Source organism: Halichondria panicea, chromosome 10 (assembly GCF_963675165.1).
Source record: "Halichondria panicea chromosome 10, odHalPani1.1, whole genome shotgun sequence".
Classification (NCBI taxonomy): domain Eukaryota; kingdom Metazoa; phylum Porifera; class Demospongiae; order Suberitida; family Halichondriidae; genus Halichondria; species Halichondria panicea.
The window spans coordinates 6,971,913-6,998,024 of NC_087386.1; the positions used below are offsets into that span (position 1 = coordinate 6,971,913).

General features: G+C 42.2%; 4 protein-coding genes across 8 annotated transcripts; 2 read left to right on the plus strand and 2 right to left on the minus strand.

The window, feature by feature from the left end:
• Window positions 1–2,771: 2,771 nt before the first annotated feature.
• LOC135342496 (facilitated trehalose transporter Tret1-2 homolog) lies at window positions 2,772–6,721 on the minus strand. The gene is made up of 3 exons (XM_064539225.1): window positions 6,365–6,721; window positions 5,102–5,333; window positions 2,772–4,703 (listed from the first exon to the last, which is right to left on the minus strand). The coding sequence occupies exons 1-3, from the start codon at window positions 6,518–6,520 to the stop codon at window positions 4,210–4,212; spliced, it is 882 nt and encodes a 293-aa protein (XP_064395295.1). The 5' UTR covers window positions 6,521–6,721; the 3' UTR covers window positions 2,772–4,209.
• Window positions 6,719–10,321, minus strand: LOC135342318 (protein O-mannosyl-transferase TMTC3-like). Its single transcript, XM_064539023.1, has 12 exons — window positions 9,823–10,321; window positions 9,231–9,732; window positions 9,052–9,172; window positions 8,648–8,935; window positions 8,415–8,493; window positions 8,284–8,361; window positions 7,973–8,104; window positions 7,647–7,741; window positions 7,502–7,578; window positions 7,351–7,431; window positions 7,114–7,215; window positions 6,719–6,961 (listed from the first exon to the last, which is right to left on the minus strand). The coding sequence occupies exons 1-12, from the start codon at window positions 10,273–10,275 to the stop codon at window positions 6,822–6,824; spliced, it is 2,148 nt and encodes a 715-aa protein (XP_064395093.1). The 5' UTR covers window positions 10,276–10,321; the 3' UTR covers window positions 6,719–6,821.
• A 6-nt stretch (window positions 10,322–10,327) lies between these two features.
• Window positions 10,328–14,612, plus strand: LOC135342323 (abasic site processing protein HMCES-like). Of its 3 annotated transcripts, XM_064539028.1 has the most exons (6): window positions 10,328–10,439; window positions 10,595–10,735; window positions 12,803–13,042; window positions 13,285–13,492; window positions 13,968–14,218; window positions 14,405–14,612. In XM_064539028.1, the coding sequence occupies exons 1-6, from the start codon at window positions 10,420–10,422 to the stop codon at window positions 14,541–14,543; spliced, it is 999 nt and encodes a 332-aa protein (XP_064395098.1). In that variant the 5' UTR covers window positions 10,328–10,419; the 3' UTR covers window positions 14,544–14,612. The 3 variants fall into 3 exon arrangements, 2 of the variants coding, with proteins under 2 accessions (XP_064395098.1, XP_064395099.1); XM_064539029.1 differs by lacking the exons at window positions 10,328–10,439; window positions 10,595–10,735 and adding an exon at window positions 12,441–12,582; XR_010396828.1 differs by lacking the exons at window positions 10,328–10,439; window positions 10,595–10,735; window positions 13,285–13,492; window positions 13,968–14,218; window positions 14,405–14,612 and adding an exon at window positions 10,828–12,582 and having other exon boundaries at window positions 12,803–12,944.
• Window positions 14,613–14,678: 66 nt separating this feature from the next.
• On the plus strand, window positions 14,679–25,928 carry LOC135342316 (serine/threonine-protein kinase N-like; the record flags this gene model as incomplete). 3 transcript variants are annotated; one of them, XM_064539019.1, is given in 11 exon segments in its annotated part: window positions 14,679–14,898; window positions 19,204–19,481; window positions 19,943–20,382; window positions 20,826–21,324; window positions 21,553–21,885; window positions 22,063–22,634; window positions 23,759–23,833; window positions 24,430–24,537; window positions 24,604–24,693; window positions 25,374–25,553; window positions 25,840–25,928. In XM_064539019.1, coding segments are annotated over 10 exon segments (2,624 nt in total), but the record flags the coding sequence as incomplete, so codon positions are not given.
• Window positions 25,929–26,112: the final 184 nt, after the last annotated feature.

Genomic DNA, 26,112 nt, shown 5'->3' on the forward strand with positions numbered 1-26,112 from the left:
AGACTAATGGTTGCATGTGCAGACATGATCACTGCATAAGGCGATCATTGCACGTGCATGCTATCTCGGTATATTCACACCAGGACACGCCTATGTACATGCAGACATTGTTATTGAAACACACGGCGCGCCATAAGGTCGCGATAATTAGCTCGTGTCCTCCCTCCTCTGCTATCAACCCATCCAAGTGTGGGTGATGTAATCTACTTTCTTGATAGATGACATCACCCACACTTGGATTGGTCAGTGTGCAAATTCCAAGCTTGTGACAGATACAGGAAGTCACGTTACTCTCCGCATACATCTGATGTACAGTTAGCCTCGATCCCAGGCCGCTCTTCCTCGTTGGATGAGGCGAGTTGCTAAAAAGGGGCGTGTAATGAGCAAAAAGGGGTGTGTGCACTCAAAATGTCAGTAAAGTAAATAGTTTGTAGTATTATAGCAAACTGTGCTCTTGAGGAGACACACCAGATACACTTAGACATAGGCTATTAATCTTTTAGAGCTACTATATGCAAAGTGATGAGAAAGTGAGCTCCAAAGGGGGTGTCAGTACACTCTACAAACCATAACAGGTCTGTTCCCAAGTCCTTCAAATGCCATCTCTTCGATCACACAATACAGATAAAGATACTTGTGTTCCACTTTCTAATACCTAAACTGTGTCTTAGAGCACTTCAAACTAGATTACCATGTACAGTAAGAGCAGGAGAGGTACGCAAACTTTCTGGACTTCGGACAAACGTTTCATGGTGCTGCTACTACTTCACTGCATTGAGAGCTGGAAAATATGCTTTGTTCCATGCAGTTATAAACACACTTTAATTCTGTGAAACGTACATGTTATAAAATTATTTCATATTGGAGATAGAGGTACATAAACTGACAAATCGGTGTTTTTTCACACAAATCAAGCTGAATAAAAGAAAGCTCGGCACTAACATAGTAGCTGTACCTATCAGTAGTGCTGGGTGTATGTGTGCATGATGCCTGATTGCTTTGAATTTCTCTTTTAGGCCCCCTACGAGAAAAATAAGCAGATATAGGGATCATTGTGTTACTGTACTTTCTTGAGCGCAACTCGCCTCCAACCAGAGGGTGTGATGTCACACACTGCATTTACCTAGCATCACGTGGGGCGTTGCCTATCCCTTTCTTTCGTGTATCTATGGGTAAGGCTAGCCTCGAGACCAGCCGTTCGTTATCTGAAAGAACGCCTGGTCAAGTTCCAATGTAGCACTCGTTCTAGCTGAGTCAGCGTTTTATAGCTCATAATGATATTCATTGGTAATACACCTTGGGCGGACCTTTGCGGGCAATTACCGGTCCAAGAAATTCCTGGACCATAGAACGAGTGCTACATTGGAACTTGACCAGGCGTTCTTTCAGATAACGAACGGCTGGTCTCGAGGCTAGGGTAAGGCAGGCGCGGTGCAGCTCAAGCCAGAAGAGGAGTCGCGAAGCACTTAACCTTAGCTACTAGGTCTCTATTTGCCGTTGTGTTAATTCAAAGATATAGGAGGGAAGGATTGGCAACGGAAGTGGTTCACGTGATCATTTTACATGCGTTTCTGCAGTTTTGTAATGAAACCATCTGTGACTCGCCTGTTTTCCTGCCAGAATGCCCGCGAAAAGCAGAAAAGTCTGTTATGGTCTTCCTTTAGTGCCTCATGACCTCTCATGGTGTTACACTGATGTTGTGCTTTATTTAGAGTTAGATTATCTTGCCAGTTTGTAAAACTAAAGAAACAAAGACTTTTTACTACAAAATTTTACAAGGTTTGATCCCTTTTTAAATGGATGATCCTCCAATTTGAGCTGGAAAAGACGCCGCAATAATTTTTACCACCAGTGCAGTATATAGATGTGACATCTTGATTGTGCATGCGCGGTAAAAATATAAGCCCACTCCACGACGTGTACCGACACGTAGAGAGTGGGCTTCTAAATAATCTGCCCTCGTGGGCTGCTTTCCAAATCTGGAGGCGAGAAAGATAGTGTATCAACTCTCTGGTATCAACTCTGAGCTAGCTAGCTAGCTATGATATAAATGGCTGACAAGATTGTGCCAACAATCTTTTAAGATAATTAACTTAACTATAATTATCTAGCTATACCGTAAGACCTCGATTTAAGGCGATACTTTTAAAATAATTACGTTTTGCGAAAGTAGAGTTTTAATGTAATTATATGGTGCTATAATTATGGGCGAAATGTCCAAGTCTCGCATATTTAGAGGGTCGCCTTAAATAGAGGTTTTACGGTAGCTAGCTAGCTGCAATGTATAAATTATATTGTGCTAGTCCTATTCTATATAATGAGCACTTGCACTTTGACCCAATGACCACAATAATCTAGACTCCACCCTTTCCGCCTACAAAATTACTGTCACAGTGTAATTACTCTCAATATCCGGATACATGCATAATTATTGTGATGTGTGTACGTAATGTGTAAGATAATTACATGCACATGCCATAAATTATAATTATTACGTATATTGACTTGATAATTGTATAACGTGTGTATACATGTTGGCATGCATGTTTTAACGTGTATATGCATGTCAACGTGTATACGCATGTTGTATATTATGTTGACATGTATACTTTTATGTTGCATGCATATTGTAAGGTGCATAATTATGCATGTTGCATGCATATTGTAACGTGCATATATGCATGTTGACATGCATAATTATTGTAAATTGCATATGAATGCACGTGTGTGTACATTGTCATAGTCATTTTGACACAGATAACACCCCATAGTCATAAGTGTTATAACTATAACATACTGTACACTCTGTGGATGTGAAACACTTCCGCCCACTACCAAAAGTCCTGAAACTCATTGCAACGGATGATACGGACAGAGTATCCGGAATTCCCTATAGTATACGGAATCTACTGCATGGATACACAATAATAACAGTAACTACGTGAGTGATCGGATAACTGAAGCTCCCAGTCCTAAGTTTTTCCACTGCTGACTGATTCTCTGCGCAGGGAGAGCCAAGAGCCAAGAGAGACGTTCATGAATGAAAGTGGAGATGCAGAAATCATATTGAAACCTGACAAATCTAGATCTAGCTATACATGTACACTGCTGGATTAATTTTGTGATGACATTGTATGTAGCACAGCATGTATGCACACAGAATATTATATAGTCAGGCATCCATGCATGAAGATAGACTTAGTAATGGACAACTAAATGCGGTTTAGAAGATTTGCTTTGCCTAGAGAGGTGGATTCGGAATCTGTGCCAAAAGTGAGATCAACTGGGATTCGACTTCTTTTTGGAGAGAGTTTGTGAAACGACTTCCAGAAGTCCTGGGGGATTTTAGTTTGGATGTGAGAGAGTCTATATAGGAAGCAGGAGCGAGCAGCTTTGAGTGCTGCAGTGGTGTGGTTTCGGATAATTTTGTACTTGGATCAAGCTTTGTCGGTTGCAAGGTGACTGGCTTTCTTGAAGGTTTGGTGTTTCTTACGAATGAGCTTTAGCACTTCAGATGTGAGGTATAGGGGAGGTTGTTTGTACGCTTTACAAGTCTTGAGGTGATGGAGTCAGACATAACAGACATAAAATGTGTATGCCAGTCATTCTAGGCCGAGTCGATTGGTGAAGATTCATCTAGAGAAAAGTTGGTTAGACTGTCATTCACTGATTTGAAGTCAGCTCTTTGGTAAAGCCACATTTTTCTTTTAGGGGTTTTAGTAGAGGGGGGGGGGGACTACATTAGTGAGAGTTAGCAGGATGCATGAGCGGTCAGATGAGGAGAGGGGTGACAGAATTGAGTAGGAGTGTGATAGACACAATCGATGGATGGAGGAGTTCACCAGCATTGAGATGTATCCTTGGTGGAGCGAATCTAATTGAGTGGGGGGCCTCCCCTGTGACTGATGCTTGAGATGGGTCTTCAAGGGGGGAGGGGCTGAGACGAGACAATAGCGACACTAGGATGGAGAGATAGAAGAGTGTGAGTTTCATGATGTTGACAGTTTTTTCAATTTGGGTGTAGACAGCTGTTAGATTTGTTGAGCTGACGGGTTTAGACGAGCGGTAATGATCTTGAGTTCTTGTGTTCTTGTGCTGTTCTTGTGCACTTAGAGGTGTGTAAAAAAAACCTTGAGAGTCTTGGAGTTTGGGTTCTCTTTTATAAAATTGGGCGAAACTTGCATCAAAATGTAATATAGACTCGCAGACTTACGAGAAAACAACCATCAATAGAATCTTCCTACCAAACTTAAGATCCGTGAGGAATAAAGCAATGATATTCAATAGTAGTCGTGTACATCCAGTTCCGTACAGTGCTGCTTGTCTGAACAACGGAACACCAGTATTCTTGAAAATCAATGCTGAATATGTTGTGATGGAATTAAGTAACTGCTTAGGTTTCAAACGTGGAGTTGACTTAATATTCACTGTTATTGTGTCAAGCTCACTAACAAACTCATATTTTGGTCCACGTAAGAATTTGAGAGCAGCAATGGCTTGTTTCTTTTGCCCATGGGCGATTAGCCATCTTGGTGTTTCAGTGACAAACGGCATAGATATTGTGAAGAGTGTCACGAATCCAATCAGTACTAGCGATGAGTCGTAGTAAGCAAAGTTATCGATTGCACTAAGACCGTACACAATGACACTGCTGACCTCATCCTTCCTCTCAGTTTGGTTGGCGATATCTTGAGAACATACACCTGGGGACATAAATGATGATTATTAATAGTAGGCCTATACGTATAAGATCTCTAATAGGATATAACTTCCTTACCATGCATGCGACATGCATATCAAACATACTTGTTATAACGAAACCTCTTCTATACCATCTGCATGCATTCACATCAAGCATACAGTCCATGTCGATGGCTTTAGCTACAACACGGCTCCATCTCCATATAATTATTATAGCTTATAACTATAGTGACTGCATGCATGATAAAAATCTATGCAGCAGCAAAAAAGCACTCCACCTATAGATATGCGGATTACAAGCTAAAGCTAAAGCTTGTAATTAAGGCTAATGTAAATTACCTTATATATATAATTTATTATATGGTTTGTAATAGGCTAGCGTTAAGCTTAATTGCCTCACTCACTATAGCTGCTAGTGAGGCCCATTCAATCCCCACTCCACTAAGAAACCGTCCTATAAGGAGAACTACTTTGAACTGCACTGAATTACTGACAAATCGAGCATAGGTGATCATCAAGTAGCCAATAAGGTAGGGAATACCGACCAACATCAAGGCTGGCTTTCGTCCCATTCTGTCCGATATCCATTCAGCTATGGGTCCTCCAATCATGGCACCAATGGAACCCAGTGCCTAGGATGTTAATAATTATGTTATTCGAAAATTATATGATCACACTGTATGCATTGCTTCTGAATAAGTATTTAATTGCTTCAATTAAGTATATATACACATGCAGAGATGCAACGTACACACCAGTCATGATAAATTAATGGTTATGAAATTCCCCTATTGAAAGAGGATCCGAAGCTACTATAGCTATAGTGTCAAATCAAGAGAATTAAATCAAGCTAAACCGCAGCATAGTAGCATTGCGGTTTCGCAGCTAACGGAAGTGTATGTGAAAAATGATAGTGGCGCTGGATCTCCTTTCTTTACCATGAGGGTGCTTTTCGTTTCTAATAGCAAGCTAGATACTCAGTAGATAAGAAGAGAAGTACCAATATAATTATAGGTCTACACAAAAACTGTGCACAAAGTTAGTATACACATTACTATAGGTAAATGTTAAGCATCGTTTTTAGGGGTGTGGTAATTGTTTGCGAACAATGGCATCATAATTACTACCGCATATAGCGGATAATTTTCGTGGGGTAAAAAATTCGTTCAACTCAAAAACGGAGATTTTCGTGAGTAAAAATTTCATTGCCTGCACTGCATTGCATGCGTTCCGGTAAAACACACTTATGTTTTCGTGGAGGTCAGCTTGCCCATGAAAATAACAAATATTACCCCACGAAAATTATATCCGTTATACGGTATAGTCATTCGCATTCAGCTGCTGAACGAGAATGACTGATTATAGGGACAACTCTTCACAAAAGTTATCTAGAGACAAATAATTATGGTCAAGTAGAGATCCTCTTTTACTTGCAGTGAGACTCCTTACCCAATTCTGTGCATTGCGTAACGGATGCACAAGCTTGTGCAAACGTCAGTTACAAGTAGCTCACGTGCAATTGACAACATGTCACGTTAACTTTGTGCATAGTTTTGTGTAGAGCTATCAGTAGTTCAACACTCTTTTCTATAGTCTTGATAGATACCGCTAATTAATTCTAAAAACATGCACACATCATATTCCTGTACTTCATTCAACCCACCCCAAACAAATCAGCTTGCTGCCTGGTTAACTTAAAATCCGTCCTCTCCTCTAGATCAGTGAGATCCAATAGAGCACCAGATGGGAAGCCGAGGGTACAGCCGGCCAGTAGAAATGGTATACATGCTACCGTATAACAGACAGCATTAATGTGCATAACCTCTGTCACACCTTCTCTTTTGGCTTTCTTTCTTCACTGACCGCTTCTTGAAAGTTTGGAAACTTTTCATCAAAGTCATTTAGAAATTGAATTTCTACAACACTTTCAGAGTATACATTTGAATGCATTTCATTCAATGTCTCAATTTGTTTGTATTGCTATACTTTTGTTGTTGTTTACCTAACACTGAGTTGCTAGGTGACTATATATATAATTATGAATATTAACACAGATTGTATATTATTTACAGGTTAGAATTTCATTGGGTCATGAAAAAAACAGCTTTTGCTGGCAAATTTTATCTGTTCTGTTTCATTTTATAGTGCTGTGCCACTTTGAGATTGTTCATAGCTCCATGGTGATGGGGGTTCAGCTCCAAGGCACGTCTTAGTTCCTTCTCGCCATCGTCCCACCGACCCATCTGGACATACAGGGTGCCTGCAGGGTTAGGACAGAAGTGTTTGAGGATCAGAGCAGTATATATACAGACCAAAGATGGTATGCTTGTTTGAAACATTCACCATATGCACATTCCATTTTAACAGTCCATGCAAACTAGACAAGTTAGTAACTGTTGAGCCTATACTCACCTAAATTGAAAATTGCCTCAACGTAATTGGGACTGAGTTTCAGAGCTTTCTGAAACATCTTCTCAGATTCCTTGTACCGCTTTAATTCTCCATAAAGACTAGCTGTAATGGGTTAAGAGTACATGCAGTGCACGTAATTACAAGGAAGGTACATCGTAGGATGTAGCATTTGAGCTCCATAACCATGGCTTGCAATTTGGTATTATGAAGCAGCATCATTTGTATATAATTATGTACCTAGATTGTTGTAAGTGGATGCTTGATCAGGTGTCACTTGCACGGATTCCAAGTACTTGTCCTCTGCCTCTTTATGTCTCCCTATATACCGATTAAAAAAAAGTTCCAAATGATATATTGCAATAGTAATAATTATAAGTTACACCCTCACCTAGCCTGAAGTACATGGTGGCTAAATTGTTCAGGGTCTTGGCATACATTTGAGGGTACATAATCGCTTTTTCATAACTGCAGCAATGAAATAAGTGTAGCAATTAAATAGATTGTGTGCATGCCAGTTTTTTAGTCTTAGATACCTTTTTGCAGCTTCCCCAAACTTCCTTTCGTCAGAGAGCAAGTTACCATAGTTAAAGTACACTTCCCCATAATCAGGATCAAACGCCATGGCAGCCTACAAAGGCAATATTATTTGCACACACGAGTTACAATCGATAGTATCGTCATGTATAATCACCATTTTTGAGCTATGCAAAATTCGTACCACAAAAATGCTAACTGCATACAGTATGAGTGGCACTTAAATTTGCACTAACATGATATGCGTTACCAATGATATTAACTTTTTTAAGGCTGCACATGCAATACGTGAAAGAATCGATTCATTCCCTACAATTATATATACCTCATATTGTCTTCTCGCTTCCTCTACTCTGCCCCTCTCTTTCAACTCAAGCCCATAGTTGCTCCTCAGCTTCACATTAGAGGGGATGATTCTCACTCCAGACTCAAACAACTTGAAATCAGTCTCCCAATCCTATAATATATATAGGTGTCATAATTTTCAAAACAGAAACATTTCTTGGCTAATTTCGGATTTGTAACAACAAGCCATAAAAGGTATCAAACAAAATGCGTGGGTGCTCAATATCACAATAATTATATACTCTCTATACAGTATTGACTTAAATGTCTTCATCTACCTACTTTGCATACCTTATTTCTCTCATATGTCTTCACTCCTGTTGCCACTAGTAGACCAATTAGAGAAAAGTACACCAGATATTGTTGCATCTATAAATTGGGAATTGTAAACAAATAATTATCTAATCTCGATTTGCACTCACCTTGTGAGCTTTGTTTGATAGTTTTTTTGCTCCAACTGTGACCAGGAAACATGACCCAAGACTAGGCATGTACAGTACTCTGCATATAGCAAGGATTTAAGTTAACCAACATCTGACTTCAAATTCGCAATCAAATTAACGAGCTTTTTGAATTAACGAGCTTTTTTAATTTTATCTTGCACACAATTCATGTGCAATGAACTATAGTGCATAGAGAATAGTTAGCAACTAACCTCTCTGCCACTACAAACCCCACTCTGAATACGAGGCCAGTTGCTGGAAGAAACGGTAGCAACAAGAGCATAAGTCCCATACCAACAAGTATTCTGTCTCTTTTTGATCTCAATGTATGAATGATCAGCGCTAGTAAACTGGTGTAGAGGAGAAGAGACCAGATGTTACTGGTATCGGTAACACTTGTTACCAAGGGAACAGAGCCCAACGACCAATCACAGCACAGAGAAGAGGGAGAGAGGAGAAGCCATGCATTGATGGCGTATATGTTACTCAAACTGAGTGCCCTGTTGGTAAGAGTCACAATCAATGGTGATTGGATGAGGGTTGGAACATTTTACACCCCCAAAATGTGAATTTTAGTGGTAAATCTAAGTGGGTGGAATATGTACAGATGACTAACCTCACTGATCTGTTGTCATGATAAGCAGCTCTGAGTTCATTGGGTTTAAAGATTGGCTCTGAGTCATAGTTCATGGCGAGTCTAAACCATAAGAGCAGAAGACCAGCTGTCACTAGGGTACCTGTACGAAAAAAGGTCATAAAAAAATGTTGTGACAAAGTCAATGAAAGCTTTTATACCAATTCTTCCTACAATAGTTCCTATCGGAGGAGAGTCACTTGATTCATTAGTACTGGCTCTCTTGTGTTTTCCATTACTGCTAGAGTTAAATTTTACTATCTTTGGAGTAGATTCTCCGTTCAAAATGTTAGTATTAGAAGCAACCTCTTTATTCTCCGCACTTTCTGTCAGCAGTATCATCTCATTCACAACCACTTGCTCTCCACTGATCTTCCTCTTTCGTTTACTCCTACAAAATTCAGTTAGCACTCTCAAAAGTACCTCCCAGTTTAGGAAGACGTCATAGCCTGCACACACTCCTAGTACAATTACACCCTGCTCCTTGCTTAGCAAAGAGCAAGCACCAAAGAAGACACATACCACCACCCATATCCATCTTGTCTGCTGCAAAGGTGAGTGTGAGCTATACTTAATGTTTGTTATAGCTTTCAAATAGGATAGTAGTGATAGGAGAAAGAATATACAAGAGAGAACTTCTGCTCGACCAACAATACTGGCTACCTGCAAGGAAGAATGACAACTTTCAGATAGGGAGAATTTACTTTTATATGCTAGTTAGATTGACTCAATCACATTACATGTTCGACTTACTGCTTCAGTGTGAACGCTATGTACAGCAAATAGTAATGCAGCTATTGTAGGCCACATGTTTGCCTTGAATGATTCAAAAATCGACTTCTGTTGTTTTGTCGTATGATCAGTGAGAAAGTTTTGACAGACTATGAGAAACAGTACAGAAGCAGTGCAGTGCAGTACAACATTCACTAGGTGATAGCTGTAGGGCTCCAGCTGGTAGAAATAATAGTTCAAATATCTATAGGACAGTACAGTGAGAGGACGGTATGATTTGTGACTCTCTTTTCTTGACATGGGTCCACCCCAAAAATCATGTTGGAAAACCTCAAAGAGTGATGTCTTTTCTGAGGCCAAATCATCATTTTTGAGTATTCCACGATGGTCATCAAACACAAATCCACAGTCCAGTGAGCTCAGGTAGCAGAGGAAAGCAACAGAGAACACTAAACTCGCCGGGGCCCAGCTCATTGTCTTGCACAGGTTTGTGTCTATTTTGGGGGGTGGAGCTGCCTGAGCATGCGCACAAAACCACCCACATGGCACTAAACAAGAGGTGGGGAGTTTCCTTGTCCACAAATCCCCAAGAGGAAACCTGAGACCTCCATCATCACAATGTGTGGAAGGACAGCCTGGTATTAAACTAATGAAGCACTTTATAATGTGTGAAGAGCTCACTGCTGTGTTAAACTGTCTCCATGCTTTAGTCTTGCACTTGTACACTTGCATTACGACCTATTAATTTTACAGCTAATACAGTGTTTTTGTTCTTCTGTACCACACACACTAGTTCCAGGAATCGTGATGGTGTGCAGTGTGCTTGTGCGTACCGTCCTCGAGGCCAGGGCAAGCTGAAGCCCACTAAGCCGCAGTGGCTGGACTCTGGACAGACTTATTATCCCTCTTACAACATCAGCCCACAATCAAACACGTGAATATCATACTAATGATAAATATACTTACACAAACTGTTATTATACAGGTTATGTGCATGGAGGGATGTAGTGCACTGAGGGGTGTATTTCATAACGATTGTTGTATGATGTACGTTGTGTGTATGACAGTTTGATTACCCGCGGCTTAGAATGCCACGTTATCAAAATTTATTTCATCGCTAATATATTCATGACGACTATATATGTCTCAAAGTTGACACGCCTATGTCATTAGAGTACCAAGCTCATTTGAACCTGCTCTCGATCCTATATAACAATGGCTACACCGAGTTTATTAGTGGTAGGATTTGATTGTGAGTTTGTGAAGCCTCCATTGGTCCAGTCAGAGTGTCCAGTCTGTCTCCATGTCATTCGTGAGCCCCATCAGGTCACATGCTGTGGCAAAAGATTCTGTCAATTATGTATCCAGCGAGTCAAGGATACCGACAAAGCGTGTCCAACATGTAAGAAAGAGGAATTTTTTGAATATCCTGACATAGGACATAAGCAATTTGTCTATGGCCAGAGTGTTTATTGTAGCTATCGAAAAGACGGGTGTGAGTGGACGGGGGAACTGGGACAGCTTGATGAGCACCTCAACACGAATCCACGACTAGAGAAAGAAAAAATATCGTGTGACTTTGTTAAGGTTGTTTGTATCCATAACTGTGGAGCAAAGTTACAGCGGCGGTACATTCAAATCCACCAGACAGAGCTTTGCTCCAAGCGTCCTTTCAGTTGTGAACATTGCCATGACTTTGATTCTACTTTTATTGATGTAGCTGAATGCCATTGGCCTGTGTGTGGAAGTTTCCTTGTCCCCTGCCCTAATGAGTGTGGTTCACATCCCCAACGTCAAAACCTAGACAACCATGTTGCTGTTGAGTGCCCATTGGCATTTATTAACTGTCATTTCCACCAAATGGGTTGTGCTGTGAAACTTATTCGTAGAGAAATGCCAGAACACTTGAGAGAGAGCCTCCTCACACATATGTCCCTTTTAGCCACCAGTCATGTCAAGCAACAAGCTCAAATTGCAAGTCTAATCACTGATAATGATGAACTAAGAAGCAAAAACACCAACCTGGAACAAAATCTTTTATCACATGAGACCAATTTTGCTGCTCTACAGGCGCAGGTCACCACGTTAGGGCAAGAAAACGAATCACTCAATGCCAAAAGTACTGAACAGCAAATTGAAATTTCAAAACTCAATGTTGATTGTATTCGGCTGGTTGCTGAAAATAGTCATCTTAAGACGAATGTTTTTGAGTTGGAACCGTTGCGACAAACTTTTAAAGCTTCCTTACCTCTTGTGTGCACTAGACATGTTAAACTGAGTCTCCCTGTACTGGTAATGATGGACTTCTACCAGCATAAACATGCTGATGATAACTGGTACTCCCCTCCAGTTTACACCCATCACCGGGGATACAAGATATGTATGAGAGTGGCTGCTAATGGCGATGACAGTGGTACAGGAACGCACGTCTCTATATACGTGAACTTTATGAAAGGGGAGTTTGATAATTTGCTAAAATGGCCATTCCGTGGCATCATCTCGATACAGCTACTTGATCAAGACGGACATAAAAATCATAAAACTGACTCAATTGTCTATGATGATACTGTTGGAGACAATGACTGTAGCAGAGTGATGGAAGGAGATACAAACGGGTGGGGATGGGGAAAAGCTGAGTTCATTGCTCACTCTCAACTGGAGCCCAAGTACTTAAAGAACAACACTCTACTCTTTCAAATCTTCAAAGTTGAGCTTCAATGACAATAATTTCATCTTACAAAAATTGCGAAGCGCATGCACAGTGACATCTTGATCACAATGGTCAGTCTCCTAAAAACTTAGCCTCTTAATTATGCAACTAATCACTGGGAATTTTTGCAGATGTCGTATTATGGAAATATTTCAGTTTAATTTGATGCTCTTTACAAATATCATGCGTATATAATATATAGGGCCCTGTTTTCACTTTGCTACCCATAGATGCATGGCTCCACACTGATAACTTTGTGTGGTATGTTAACTATACTGTTCTTGTCTCCAGTCCCGTGCTACTGTCCAGTCAGCACGCCCATGTCACCAGACTCCTCTCTGCATCTGAAGGACCGGCTACCAGACGAGTGCTACAAGTAATGAAGTGGGGTCTAGTGCCCAGCTGGTACAAAGGCGAACCTGGAAAATTCTCCACCCTCCTTAACAACTGTCGCCATGAGGGCATGCTGGAGAAGCCGTCCTTCAGAACTGCTGTGCAAAAGAAACAGCGCTGTGTAGTCCTGGCTGATGGGTGAGTACACACTACAGTAATTGTATATATTTTTTGCGATTGCTGATTCTCCTATATGAGCTGTTTAATGAATGTACTACAGTATGATAGCCTTGCTTCCTATCTTTATTGTTAATACGTGGAACCTTAACAGGTCGATTATCAATTTAGCGGGCTGCTTCAAATTCTTAGTTCTTATGTGTATATACTCATTCCTTCCTCAGACTTAAGTTTTACACATTAAGTTATTTTTCTCCTCTCAGGTTTTATGAGTGGAACAAAAAGTCACCACACAAGCAGCCCTACTTGATACACCTTGCTGACACCAGTCCCTCCCCTGAGATGAAGGAGCTCACCAGCCAGACAAATGATGAGGAGACACAGGAGGTCATCGATGGTTTTAGTGATGTTGTCGGGGGGAGGATGCTCGCAATGGCAGGACTGTTTGACGTGTGGACGAGAGAGGAAACTGTACGTTCGCTTGTGATGGGGGAGCATTGGTAGTGAGTACGGATTAACAGTGAACGTTCGTTTCAATTTGTTTCACGGTAGAAACCTGTACGCTTAACGTTTTCAATAGTCATGTGTCATACAGGGGGGGGGAGAAAGGGGGGATATCCCCCCTAGCTCCAATCCCCCCCCCCCCTTTCAAGTACTAGTTGTATGACTGAGTGTCCATAGCTGGGTATTGAAACAGTTGACCTTTTTTTTAGCAAAATTTTCTGGTTACTTTTCTCATTTCCCCCCTCTACTGTATGACACCCTGATAGTTCGCTAATGAATTTATAATGTGAGAGTATAGACTGATGAATTGAAGCTGTAGCTTATACAGAGAACTAGTGTACTAAATTAAAATTGAGCAAAGCACAATGTGAAGATCCTATACTGAAGCATCTAACAAGTACTGCCAATTTCAAAGTATAGTATTTCTGGCACGTCCCCACAGGAGGAGCCTCTGTTTACATATACCATCATCACACTGGACGCACACCCTGACTTTGCCCACATCCACCATCGAATGCCAGCCATGCTGACTGACGAGGCAGCTATAGAGAAATGGTTGGATCCTTCTCTCTCCACTGAAGAGCTGGCCCCAATGCTGCAACCCACCTCAGTACTGGCATGGTACCCTGTCTCTACGGTAGTGAATAATGTTAGGCACAAGACCAGTGAGTGTGTGCAGAGGATTGATCCACGGTGAATAGTTTACTGATGTACATTGTATACAAGCACAAAATAAAATTAATGGTTGTGCATGCATACACTTTGGAGCTTATTATTTGTGTCAAAATTAGATTCAAGTCAGCATGACACTCCATAATTATGTAGTTGATTGCATGCATGCTTACTATAAACTCTCTCTCGATCTCGTTCTATATATAGCAAGCGAGTCTCCAAGCAACAAAATACTCTACTGAATTGGTTCTCCCCAATGCCTAAGACGAAAGCAGTGTCTCCAGCTGTAAGCGATGCTAAAGATGGTGATCCTCCAGAAAGCAAGAAGACAAAGCTGGACAATTAAGTCAACTCATCATCATAACAATTTCACATTATCTAGCTCTTATTAATAGCCGCATTTATTTCGAGGGCGTTTTGTGTTTGAAGCATCATACGTAAATTAAAATAAATTCTCTTAATTGGAGCAGCAATTAACTAAGTGGCCCTGCCCATAAGATCTAAGGCAGATTTTTTTAGAGTACAAACAAAGTCTGCCGTGTCCAGGCTCAAGAAGCGGCCCAGTTCTAGCATCTATAGTTAGCAAGCAATTCAAGGTCAAGCCTCCAAGATAGTGGGCCCTTCACGAGTGAGAATCCTAGTGTCAAGTGGTTTTACAGCAACAGATCATCATAATACATTGTACAACCACTTCATTTTAGGTGAGTCATCATTCTCACCTACATAATGAGTACCATAGCGACTGATGTCCTATTATGAACCCAGCTCTGTGTTGATAGAGGCCTGCTGTATAGTGGTCTGCACAGTGTACAGTGTGTACTTTACCCATATGTTGAATGTGTGTTCAGCAAGCTGGTTGTCATTTCATTTGAGCATCACTACAAAAGCAGTTCTTGTATAACGCCTTGCACCTTCATTTGAATACTGACACAGCATCTATGATTATGATTTTCTAGTCAGTATTCTGCATAGGAATATAGTTATGATGTTCCATTGAGGAGAGGTTGCACTGGTCAAGCTAGCTACATGTAGTAGATTTTTGCAAAATTATACTCAATTATAATCGTGTATGGTTCGGTAAATTTGGTTTAAGCTTTGTTGTTTGCTGGTATACATGCAGTGAGTAGTTGTGATCTTAGAGGGGTGTATATACCGTGGACAATGAATACTGTTAGCAATTGGACTAGCCAGCCACCACTGTTGACTGTCTGCTATAGACCGTCCATTACTGAGTTGTCTGTTTTATGGGTTTTGTTTGGGTGTGTGATGTGAGTCACATTAGGACCTACGTACTCTTTAGTGATGTATTTTTCTGTCACTATGATCGTAACAATCTGCTTAGTTACGTTACTTAATGATACTAAATATGGGTTTGTATCTCTGTGTATTGATACCAACCACAACACGGCTGAAATTTTATTTCGTACGTCCGTATATCCCTTTATATAGTAACCTTATACGCTAGCTAGATTGTTGTTAGTGTATACTGTGCCTGTGCTTGTGCTTGTGTGCTTATGGCATTGTGTGGACTTTGTGTCATTCTAATAAGGTCACTGTTGGCAGTCTAGTTCTGTCCTGATTGGAATTAAGCTCTGGGTGTGTGAGTAAGGGTAGATACTGCAATTTGTTGATTTCTTATTTTGGGCGTGGATAATCATCGTTTTTAGAAGCATTGCATTCTTGGTCACGGTCCATTGTCAAGTGTAGGTATATAGACAAACGGTGTGTGTCTATTAGTGCCCATCATACATGTACATGTAGGTACTACCTGCATCTCTACTGGGTGTTGCTGGCAAGGAAAAAGGTGGTTTTTATTCTTAATCTGGACGAAGTAGTAGTCTGGTGCACGTTATGAAACTTGACTTTATATTGATACAGTGCGTGTTACTGATGTAGCTGCAGAGTAGTGAATGGTGAAGTCTGTCTGTTTGTTTGTTTGTTTTTAGTGCTGTGTTCAGTGTAGCCCTCAGTGAGCATCTTGTGCTTGACTTCCAAGAACCATTTCCTTGATTGTGCAAGTTTCCTCCTCCGGGAGTTTTGTAACTGTGTACACTCAATCAGCAAGACCATTTTCACTCCACTCAGTATAGTGTACACCTGAACACAGTGTGAGTCTTTCTACAAGAGTCTGTGATTTAAGACCATTAGCAGATTTGCCAGATAGTTAGTTTCCGGTAATCTAACGTTGTTTCCAACCATCCACCATTATTCCTATTGTATTCTCCTTCTATAGAGCCCTTAGTTTGGTGGCACGGTTTTGCCAAGAGGAGGGCTTTGAACAGTTGTGTTTAAAGATGTTACCTTGTTCAATAGTTGTCCACAATGCTCTAAGACCATGGGTAGAATCTGTAATACCTTTGTAGCGATGAATTGTGTCTCTCTGATGTGGTGTGGGTGTGTGACTAATCAGTTTAAGCAGACAACCTGTATATTCTGTCTTATGTAGGGATATTAGATGACTCTTCTAGTGACGTGTACATTACATGCATGCCAACTGTGACTAGCTAGTTGTGGTATGCGTGGTAGAAAATTCCGATTTACACCTTTTTAACTCGTGCTTAAATTTGGCGTATTGTTAAGTGGCTTGTCTTTGTGTGCTTAGAGAGCCTCACAAAAATTGATTTGTGAAACAAATTGTCCAATTGCTTGATCACTAAAAAGGTGTCATATTTTTGCCCAAGAGAGTTTGTTGGTGGCATGCGGAGAGTTGCACTGAATTGTAAACAATGATGCATGCCAATCTTGACCACAATGTGTGCATATAGAGCCTCGAGGCCACATTCCTAGCATGCCCAGGAAACCCATAACTGGACACTATGCAGCTCCTGTGTACTGTTGGGGCTGTGTAACATTTCAGTGGTTTTAGAAGGTATTGTGACACTCAAGTGTGTGCGTATGGCACACGCTTCCCCTCTTATCCTCCTAAGACTTCCCAAACTGAACTGACATTCTTCCGTGTACACAAATGATCTGTTTCGCATTAATTATGTTTGTGTATTATACAATTTCCAGTAAGTGCATGCAGAGGATATCCCAGCCAGCCTGCAGGGAACAGGTTTCATAGCAACCACTGTGCATCATCAAATGTGCATGTATTGTACTTTGTATAAAAACTAGGGATTTGCCCCAGAATTTCAAGTGGGCTAGATACAAAATTGCTGTCTAGGCCTAAGGGGTGGTTATTTTTGTCTAGAAGTGTTAATACCAAACACCATTGACCATGCATACAATGTGAGCAGATCTTTTGAAATGCTGAGTACTTGTTGCCAAACCTCACGATTAGTTAGGCCTCTATTTCTTGTCATATGGAGTTGTGGTGGTATTCATTGAATCAGAGACAATGAATCTGACATGAGATTCGTTTTAAGTTGATATTCAAGTGCAGTTATCATATTTATTATTCATCAATTGTGGTATATGGTTGCTAGGATGGGCCCACTGCTCTCACTCCTAAGTCCTCACACTGCTACTGCAATAGTTGTCAGCCCAGATATCTTCTCCCTACTTGTAGATAAGTTTTGAGAGAATTAAGAATAGCTGGGTTAAAGTTCTTTCCTCCCGGGGAAACTCTAGTGTAATATTATACTGTACTGTATTATTGCACAATGCACATGCACGTGTAGGTACATGTACATGCAGGTTTATCCTGTTTCATTGAACTGTACAGTTGCCCCCTTACCTCTTGTCTGCATGGGGCCTGACAGATGAGCCCCCTACCCCTTGTCTGCATGGGGCCTGACAGATGAGCCCCCTTACCCCTTGTCTGCATGGGGCCTGACAGATGAGTCATCATTGTGTCTAGGACCTGAGTCATAATAGTTGTTTTAATACCACATTAAAGGCTTTGTATTATACGAACAATGTGTGAAATACCTATATTACTGTACATGTACATGCTGCAAATTAGTTAAATCCTCTAGTTACAGCTGAGCCTGGCCCTTCATACACAGTAGCATGTGTTTCAAACTGTACTAGCAGCTAGGTCACCTCTATATTGCAGCCACTGTTGGTCTGCCCAAGGGTGACCATTAGAATTTCAGAGAGGCCACATAAATGCGTGTGTGTGTGTACGCGTAGAATCCAGTGTGGCCTATGCAGCAAATATTTCCCTAACCATAATATTTCCCAAACCGTTCTTCCTAGGGTGTCATCTTGAGCAGCACACACATACACCAGCTGTTGTTTTGAGTGTACCCTGGTCAAAGTAATTGTGACCTTATAACCTCTCATTAGTGGGCTTTAATTACAGGGCTCGAGTTACCAATTCCGTAGTGTTATGTAACTTTCCTCGAGAGCTGTTTCCGCTTTACTGGGTATTCTGATATTCTAGTAGTTGTGTCTATAGTAGCAATGCTCCCATTATATGCTGTATAGTGTCACTGTGTGTGCATGCAGGTTGTTAGTTACTGCTCGGTCATGATTGTATAAAACTCTGTCTATGAATATATTACAGGGAAACTTGTCCATTGTGGTCACCCCATAGGCAGGTCACCTCTCTGTGTAAGACAGCCAGGCTCCAAAGCCTCCCTAGGATGCGTTTTAACCTGTATTAGTAGGCCACCTCTTTAGTACAGCCTCTGCTGATCTGCCCAAGAGCCACTTTCACTGTAGACATGCACAAACTGATGCACATACATGTACATCTATAATATGTACATGTACATGTGTGTGCTCCTGTTTTTTACGTTTTCGGGAGCCCTCAACCATCACCATGGCATTTTGGCACCTCTACTGAGCTGTGTAATTGTTGTGTGTGTGGTTGGAATTGTAACCAAAGATGATGTTGGGTCTTGGCACCATTGTTACTGCACACTGCTCATTCTTGAAGCACAAATTAGTTACCATGCATGCACAGGACTTTTATTGAGCAAGGAAATGGAACTTGTGGTTCTGTATGGAGTCTGTAATTGCATCCATATCTCATCTGTATGTTGTGGTATATAAGTGTACAGTATCACATGTCCCCCCTACACAAACTTTAATAATTGTCGTGCTCAATTCCACAGCCCCTCCCCTCCCCAAACCTGTGCGTGGGAGTGAGCAAAGATGTCTACCGAGCCCATCAATATTCTCGACTTGGAGACCTCCAAAGAGAGCATCAGGCTCGAGATTCACAAGGAACTTAAGATTAAACATGGCGCTGAGAAGATGTTGAAAGCTGCCGTGGATAGAAAGTCCAAGGCCTATGCGACAGCTGGTCAATTTCTCAAAAAGTGCAATGACAATTTGGAGACTTTGCACGATGAGTTGTCTGCACTACAGGCTCAGGCACCCGATCTGGAAGGTGTGTGTGTGTGTTGTGTACATGTATGACATGCAGGGATGTGCCCACACACTGGTCAGTATAACCACCACTAGACAAAGAAATGTCGACCTCTTAAACCTAGTTTACTAAAGAGACAAGTTTGTAAAATATAGCCACCACCTCGAAAAGTCTGGGCACATCACTAGGACATGATATTGAATAATTACACTTTCTCTCTAGAGGACATTATTTATATACACTGTTGCTATGTGTTTAACCTAATTCTGGCAAATATCTATATTTGTCTGTAAGCAGCTCCTGTACACATACACATGTACATTAACAGTCATACTGTACACATGTACATGTATGCGCAAACAGTAACTACTCAAGTTAGTGTATATGTATACTGTACGTACATGATATTGAACATCGCTATCTTTCTGATTATGTACATGTACATAAAGTTCACTATCTGTCTTCATCTTACCCCCCCACAGACGTGAGGATCAGGGACTCCCCCGGCTCTCCCCCTGCTTACCGCAAGAACTCACAAATACAAAATCTAGAGAGCATGGAAAAACAACTCGCCATCGAACAACGTGTCAAATCCGGAGCAGAGTCAATGATCAAGGTCTACTCGGGTCGTAAAAGTCGTCACCACGACCGCAAACTACTCAGCGATGCACAACAAGTGCTTAGTGACTCGAGGACTAAAATCGAAGTACTTCGTATGAACATTATCAAACTCAAAACTGTGTTGAATTCTAGTGAATCGGAAGGGTCCAAATCTAAAGCTGGTAACATGGGCCCTATCTCTCAGACCCCTGTGGCGAGGGTGGATATACTCAGATATCGTATTGACGTAGAGTCGAGACTCATGCAAGGAGCTCGGAGTATCATCAAGGCCAACCCTAATGACAAGAAAAGCATGCTGTCGGTAAGAGCTTGGCAATGGTATTATTTGCATGGCATATATAGTAGTATACATGTAACTATGTTGTAAGTGTCCATTCTTGAGCTGCTAGTAATGTACAGTGTAGTGTTACATGTACATGTACATGTACATGTACATGCATGTATCCCATGGTTCACTGCTTGCATGACTGTACTTATTTGGAGGTACCCAAAGCTTGACTGCATACACCATGCATATATAATTATGTTACTGTAATTATACATGTACAGACGTTTCATTTCTACGTGAAGGCTCGGTACAAGTATCCCATTAGAGTTGCTTGGCTAGGTATTGCCTGAGCAGGCAATTGTTTAATCGTTCCACATGTATCGTACTTGTGTATCAACTTATGCAGTTTCCTTGTCATATACATGTACAAGCTATCCTTGTTACATGTATGTATTTGTGGTTTCTCTCTTCTGCAGGCACAAAAGAGTATCGATTTCTCCTTCCAAAAACTTCGTCTCCTCAAACTCTCGTTAGCGAACCGATTGGAAGAGTTCCCCGAATTTGCCAAAACTGGGGAACAAAATGGCGAATCGTACCCACCCATGATGCGTCGTCCTGAACCCATCACCGGAACTTTCTATTTAAAGCTCCTCGGTGTTGAAGGGCTTCTCGATTTTGCTTCCCTTCGTTCTTTACCGGAATCGGACCCGCCCTGTACTCCGCCTCGTTCCAACTCAACCAGTCATGTGGTCCGAAACACGGCGAGGAATTTCATGACTCTCCCTAACCCCAGTCATCGTCAGAGAGAGCTGGAACGTGAACGCGAGGCTGCCGAGGACGACGGAGCTTTGGGGAGCTCTGGTGGAGCGTCCCACAACACGTGGTACAGACGAGGGAGCAAACATGGTCGAAGTAAGCAGAGCGCCTCGAACCTCCAGAAGCAGCGCAGTCTAGACCATATTGCAGACGATTTCAGTGAGTATCGTTGTCAGCCTTTCCCCTAGGTGGCTTTAGGAGTGAACTAAAAGTGCTGCTTTTGTAATAAGCAAATGATTGTACATGTATGTGCTGCAATTACTAGTGACGCTGATATCGCAACGCACGAGCACGGTTATTTTGTACTCTATATATACACCATCATTATGTGTGCACATCACATGTACATTACATTATGTCATAATTACGATCTCCCTCTCCACCCAGTGTGTGAGGTGTCTGCGTCAGTGTACCTAGACTATAAAGAGGTGGACCAGACCAAGTGGGCCTACGGGAATAGTCGAGCGTGGGACAAAGATCTCAAGATCGATCTGCATCAGAACAGAGAGATAGAGATTATAGTCCACTGCAGGGACGGAGATTTGACTGTACTCAGTGGCGTGCTGTATTTGCGACTTGAGGATTTCTTTGATACGAATGGCACAACTTATTGTCTGCCCCTCGAACCTCAGGGAATTCTACTGGTAGAGGTGGCGTATGAGATACCCAGGACAGAGCGGAGGCAACCAAAGTTGAAAAGAGGAAAACGGATATTCCAGAGTAAGTGTGACCTGTACACATGTTGCATGCATACAGTACGGTTACTGAGTGATGTCACACTGTACATGTAAAAGGCACTGACATTAAACATCCTTTTTGGGACTTTAAGTTATTTTCTCCACCTCCTCCCCCCACACATCACACCACACACACCACACACCACACACACGCACACAGGAGGCAAGGTTCTCCGTCACACAGAGCTCAACACTGACATCGTAACGTGGACTCGTCTCTTCCAGCGCTCAACCAGAACTAACAACACGGCAGATTCAACCACCTCCTCCCCTATGGTGATATCAACATCTGATACCAAGCCAGACTCGCCCCCTCACTCCCCACACACCTCCGGGGGAAGTACCCCCAAGTCCCCCATCACTCCAACTTCTCCATCGTGTTTTCCACCCTCCAATGCACGCAAGCGGAGTATACAAGACAGCACCCCCGTGAACGGACTGCCTCCGCCCATCCCTATCAGTGACGAGGACTTAATAATAGGGGCACCCCCTGGAGCGAGCGAACCAATCATCCCCCCTCCGCAAGAGTTTATCGGAGGCAGCGAGGGGCGTGTCGAGGACAGCACAGGACCTGGTACCCCACGCAGGGTGTTTGATAATTGGACCCCAAGCCCCACCCATCCGTCCAAGCCTACAGAGGTAAATGGTGGGGATGTAACAGATGGCTTTGGTTTGGGGCCAGTACTGGTACAGATGCCTCCAGGCCCTCTGCTGTTCCAGCTGGCCCCACAGGTGTGCATGGTGTGTGTGTGTGTGTGTGTGTGTACATTATATGGAACCTCTCTAATATGTATGATTTTAGGTAGTATTGTAAGTATAATGCTAACTGTGTTCTTCTAGCCTACATTACATGCACTCCTGAGTCTGTGTGCTCTTCATTCAATATAAGACACTAACTAAAAGTCTAGTGTGTGTGTGTGTGTGTGTGTGTGTGTGTGTGTGTGTGTGTGTGTGTGTGTGTGTGTGTGTGTGTGTGTGTGTGTGTGTGTGTGTGTGTGTGTGTGTGTGTGTGTGTGTGTGTGTGTGTGTGTGTGTGTGTGTGTGTGTGTGTGTGTGTGTGTGTGTGTGTGTGTGTGTGTGTGTGTGTGTGTGTGTGTGTGTGTGTGTGTGTGTGTGTGTGTGTGTGTGTGTGTGTGTGTGTGTGTGTGTGTGTGTGTGTGTGTGTGTGTGTGTGTGTGTGTGTGTGTGTGTGTGTGTGTGTGTGTGTGTGTGTGTGTGTGTGTGTGTGTGTGTGTGTGTGTGTGTGTGTGTGTGTGTGTGTGTGTGTGCTTATACACGTACAAAGCTTTATCCTGCATGTTTGTATGCACACACACTGGCCTTTAGGGCAGGTGTACAGACATTGCTGGATAATTGTGTATTGCATACAATATAATTTCTATACTCAATGGTAGATGTATCGAATATCCTTCATTCCTTTATCACCTGTCCCCTCTGTGTGTTGACTTAACGAGGCGTATTAATTTACAGAGCTTTTGAAGTATATAGCTTGTTTTTGAGGCAAATGTCAGGAATGTCTAGTGTGTGCTGTTGAGTTATTCATCAATACCCACTCCTCCACTGCCTCAAAGCCGGCCTGGGCTCTGTGTTCAGCTGTCATTTGGAGACTAAGTGGGGGATAATGTGCCCACCAATCTAGTGCTTGTATCATGACTTGGTACAGTAGTGCCTCCACTGGGATATGGAGACACTGGGACCTATGTGTATGTACATGTACATGTGTGTGTATACTTGTTTGGGAAATTTTAACGAATATGGTTTGTTACTTAATTGGTACACTTACAATGTACATGCATGTTTTGTTCAGAGTACTGTACTGTGCCTCCAATGACATGTTTTTGTATTTTTATGTGCAGCACAACACGGTAGTGTCCCCTCCCCCTGGTCCGAGACCATCCTTCCCAGCACCCACACGCTCACCAGCACATCAGGTGACCACACACACACACACACACACACACACACACACACACACACGCACACACACGTACGCACACACACTCACACACACTGCCTCGGGCCAGTATCGCACTTTTAGTGTTGCCGGTAGCCAAGCATACAGTTAAGATTAAAATGACAACTGAGTGACATTAGAACAGGAAGTATAATTTTCACTTTTCCTTGTAGTGAACATTAACATCTACACTCAGTGGATATCCTAATTAGATTAGCCACTGGTGGGCAGTGGGCCTACAATGTACCTTTATAATAGAGGGAGGACTTGTTTACCCTCAACTTTGAGCTGTAATTATATCATCACTGAGTCTGGTTCAGGGAATAGGAAATAGTTGTGTGTGAGCAGCTTGAACTGTGAACCTGCTAGATGATTGAGACTCTAGCCAATTGTACGCTTACAATGTAGATTTTTGTACTACATGTACATGTACATTGTACACAATTGACCGAGGTAGCTCTCATTGCTACGTGTATGCTTGCTCTATAGACAGATATTGTACACACCATTATGCCCTGGTCACTGTGTGTACTCATATCATTTCCTCTCCCCTCCCCTCTCCTGTATATACAGACTCATCCCTCTGTGCCGCCCCCTCACCCGATACCCACCCCCCTCTCACCGTCACGTGTGGCACCCCTCCCACCAATCTCACACCCCCCACCACCCACACATCCCAAGGTCAATCGTCGCTCCGTCGACGCGTCACAATTAGCACCCATATATGGCAATAATTCGTCATTCCAGGAAGCACCCCCTGCGACAGTTGTACCCCACCTGAAGGGCCTGATTGATTACGAGTACATGGCCGTGCTGGGGAGAGGTCACTTTGGAAAGGTACAATCACAAGTTATTATAGCCATCACTGAACTTGTACTGTTAAACTGATCACCAGGTTAATGGGCCCTGAAGTCTCCATAGCATGTGTTTAGAGTTTAGACCTGTGTTAGCAGGCCACCTCTTTGATCACCAGTCTGATCACCAGTCAGGTTAATGGGCCCTAAAGTCTCCATAGCATGTATTTGCACCTGTGTTATTACAATGTAGTTACAGGGTTTGCTCAGGAGGGGTGAGATGAGGTAGACAGTTTAATGTCTGAGAAGAGGATCTTTGAGACTGTTAACTCCATTTTAGACTGACTGTTACAGTACTGTATCCATACAAAGGTTGGATGACATTGTACACTTTTAATGTAGTGGTGTTGGGGTGATGATCTATTGTAGGCTTGGTGATAGTTTGACTTGCATGGTTACTGTTGGTGACTTGCAATACAACATGCCACATTCTTGACCTGGTATCCAGTAACGGTTGCAACACTCGCCCTGTGCACAAATGCAAACACATGATGCAATAAATATTATAGCTACATGTATAGCTACATGTACACACATCACCCACACATTTTAGTAACTCTAACTGCATTCAGATTAATCACTGTACGTGTAGTTCTATATACAATTCTCAGTATTCTTAGTTCTATGTATACTTACTCTCATATCTCTCACACACATTGACAGGTTCTGATGGCTGAGGACAAGAAGAGCAAGGACCTGGTGGCCATTAAGGTTCTCAAGAAGGGAGACATTATTGCTAGGGATGAGGTAGACAGTTTAATGTCTGAGAAGAGGATCTTTGAAACTGTTAACTCCATTCGCCATCCCTTCCTGGTCAATCTCTACTCTTGCTTTCAGACTGATGTGAGTCTCACGGGGGTGGTGTGGGTGTGGGTGGGTGGTTGTGAGCCTCACTTTGTGACGGTAGTGTGTGGGTGTAGAGCGGGGGCTGTGTGTCCTAGTAGAATTTGATACTTACGGATTGTCATAATTATTACAGTGTATTGATTTTTGAGTGTCAGGTTTAAGAGGTGTTCTCATACCAAAAAGTGTGCATTTAAATAGCCTATCTCTCTAACACTGTCTGAGTTTGGGTCTACTGTTGGCCCAGTTCAAGAGTGATACGATTACATTTACTGTATTTATACAGCAACACGTTTGCTTTGTGATGGAGTATGCTTGTGGAGGTGACCTTATGATGCACATTCATCAGGACATCTTCAAGGAGCCCAGGGCTAGGTAAGTGCCCCCCCCCCCCACACACACACACACACAGTTAGATTGTGGAAATCTTTTGGGTTGCATATTGGTGTGATACCTTAGCTAGTAGGTTAGGGGAAACTTGTAGGAATACTGTCACCTCTAGATAGAATTATTGAGATCTGTATACAAATGATGGTTATAAAGTTATGGGAACTCAAAG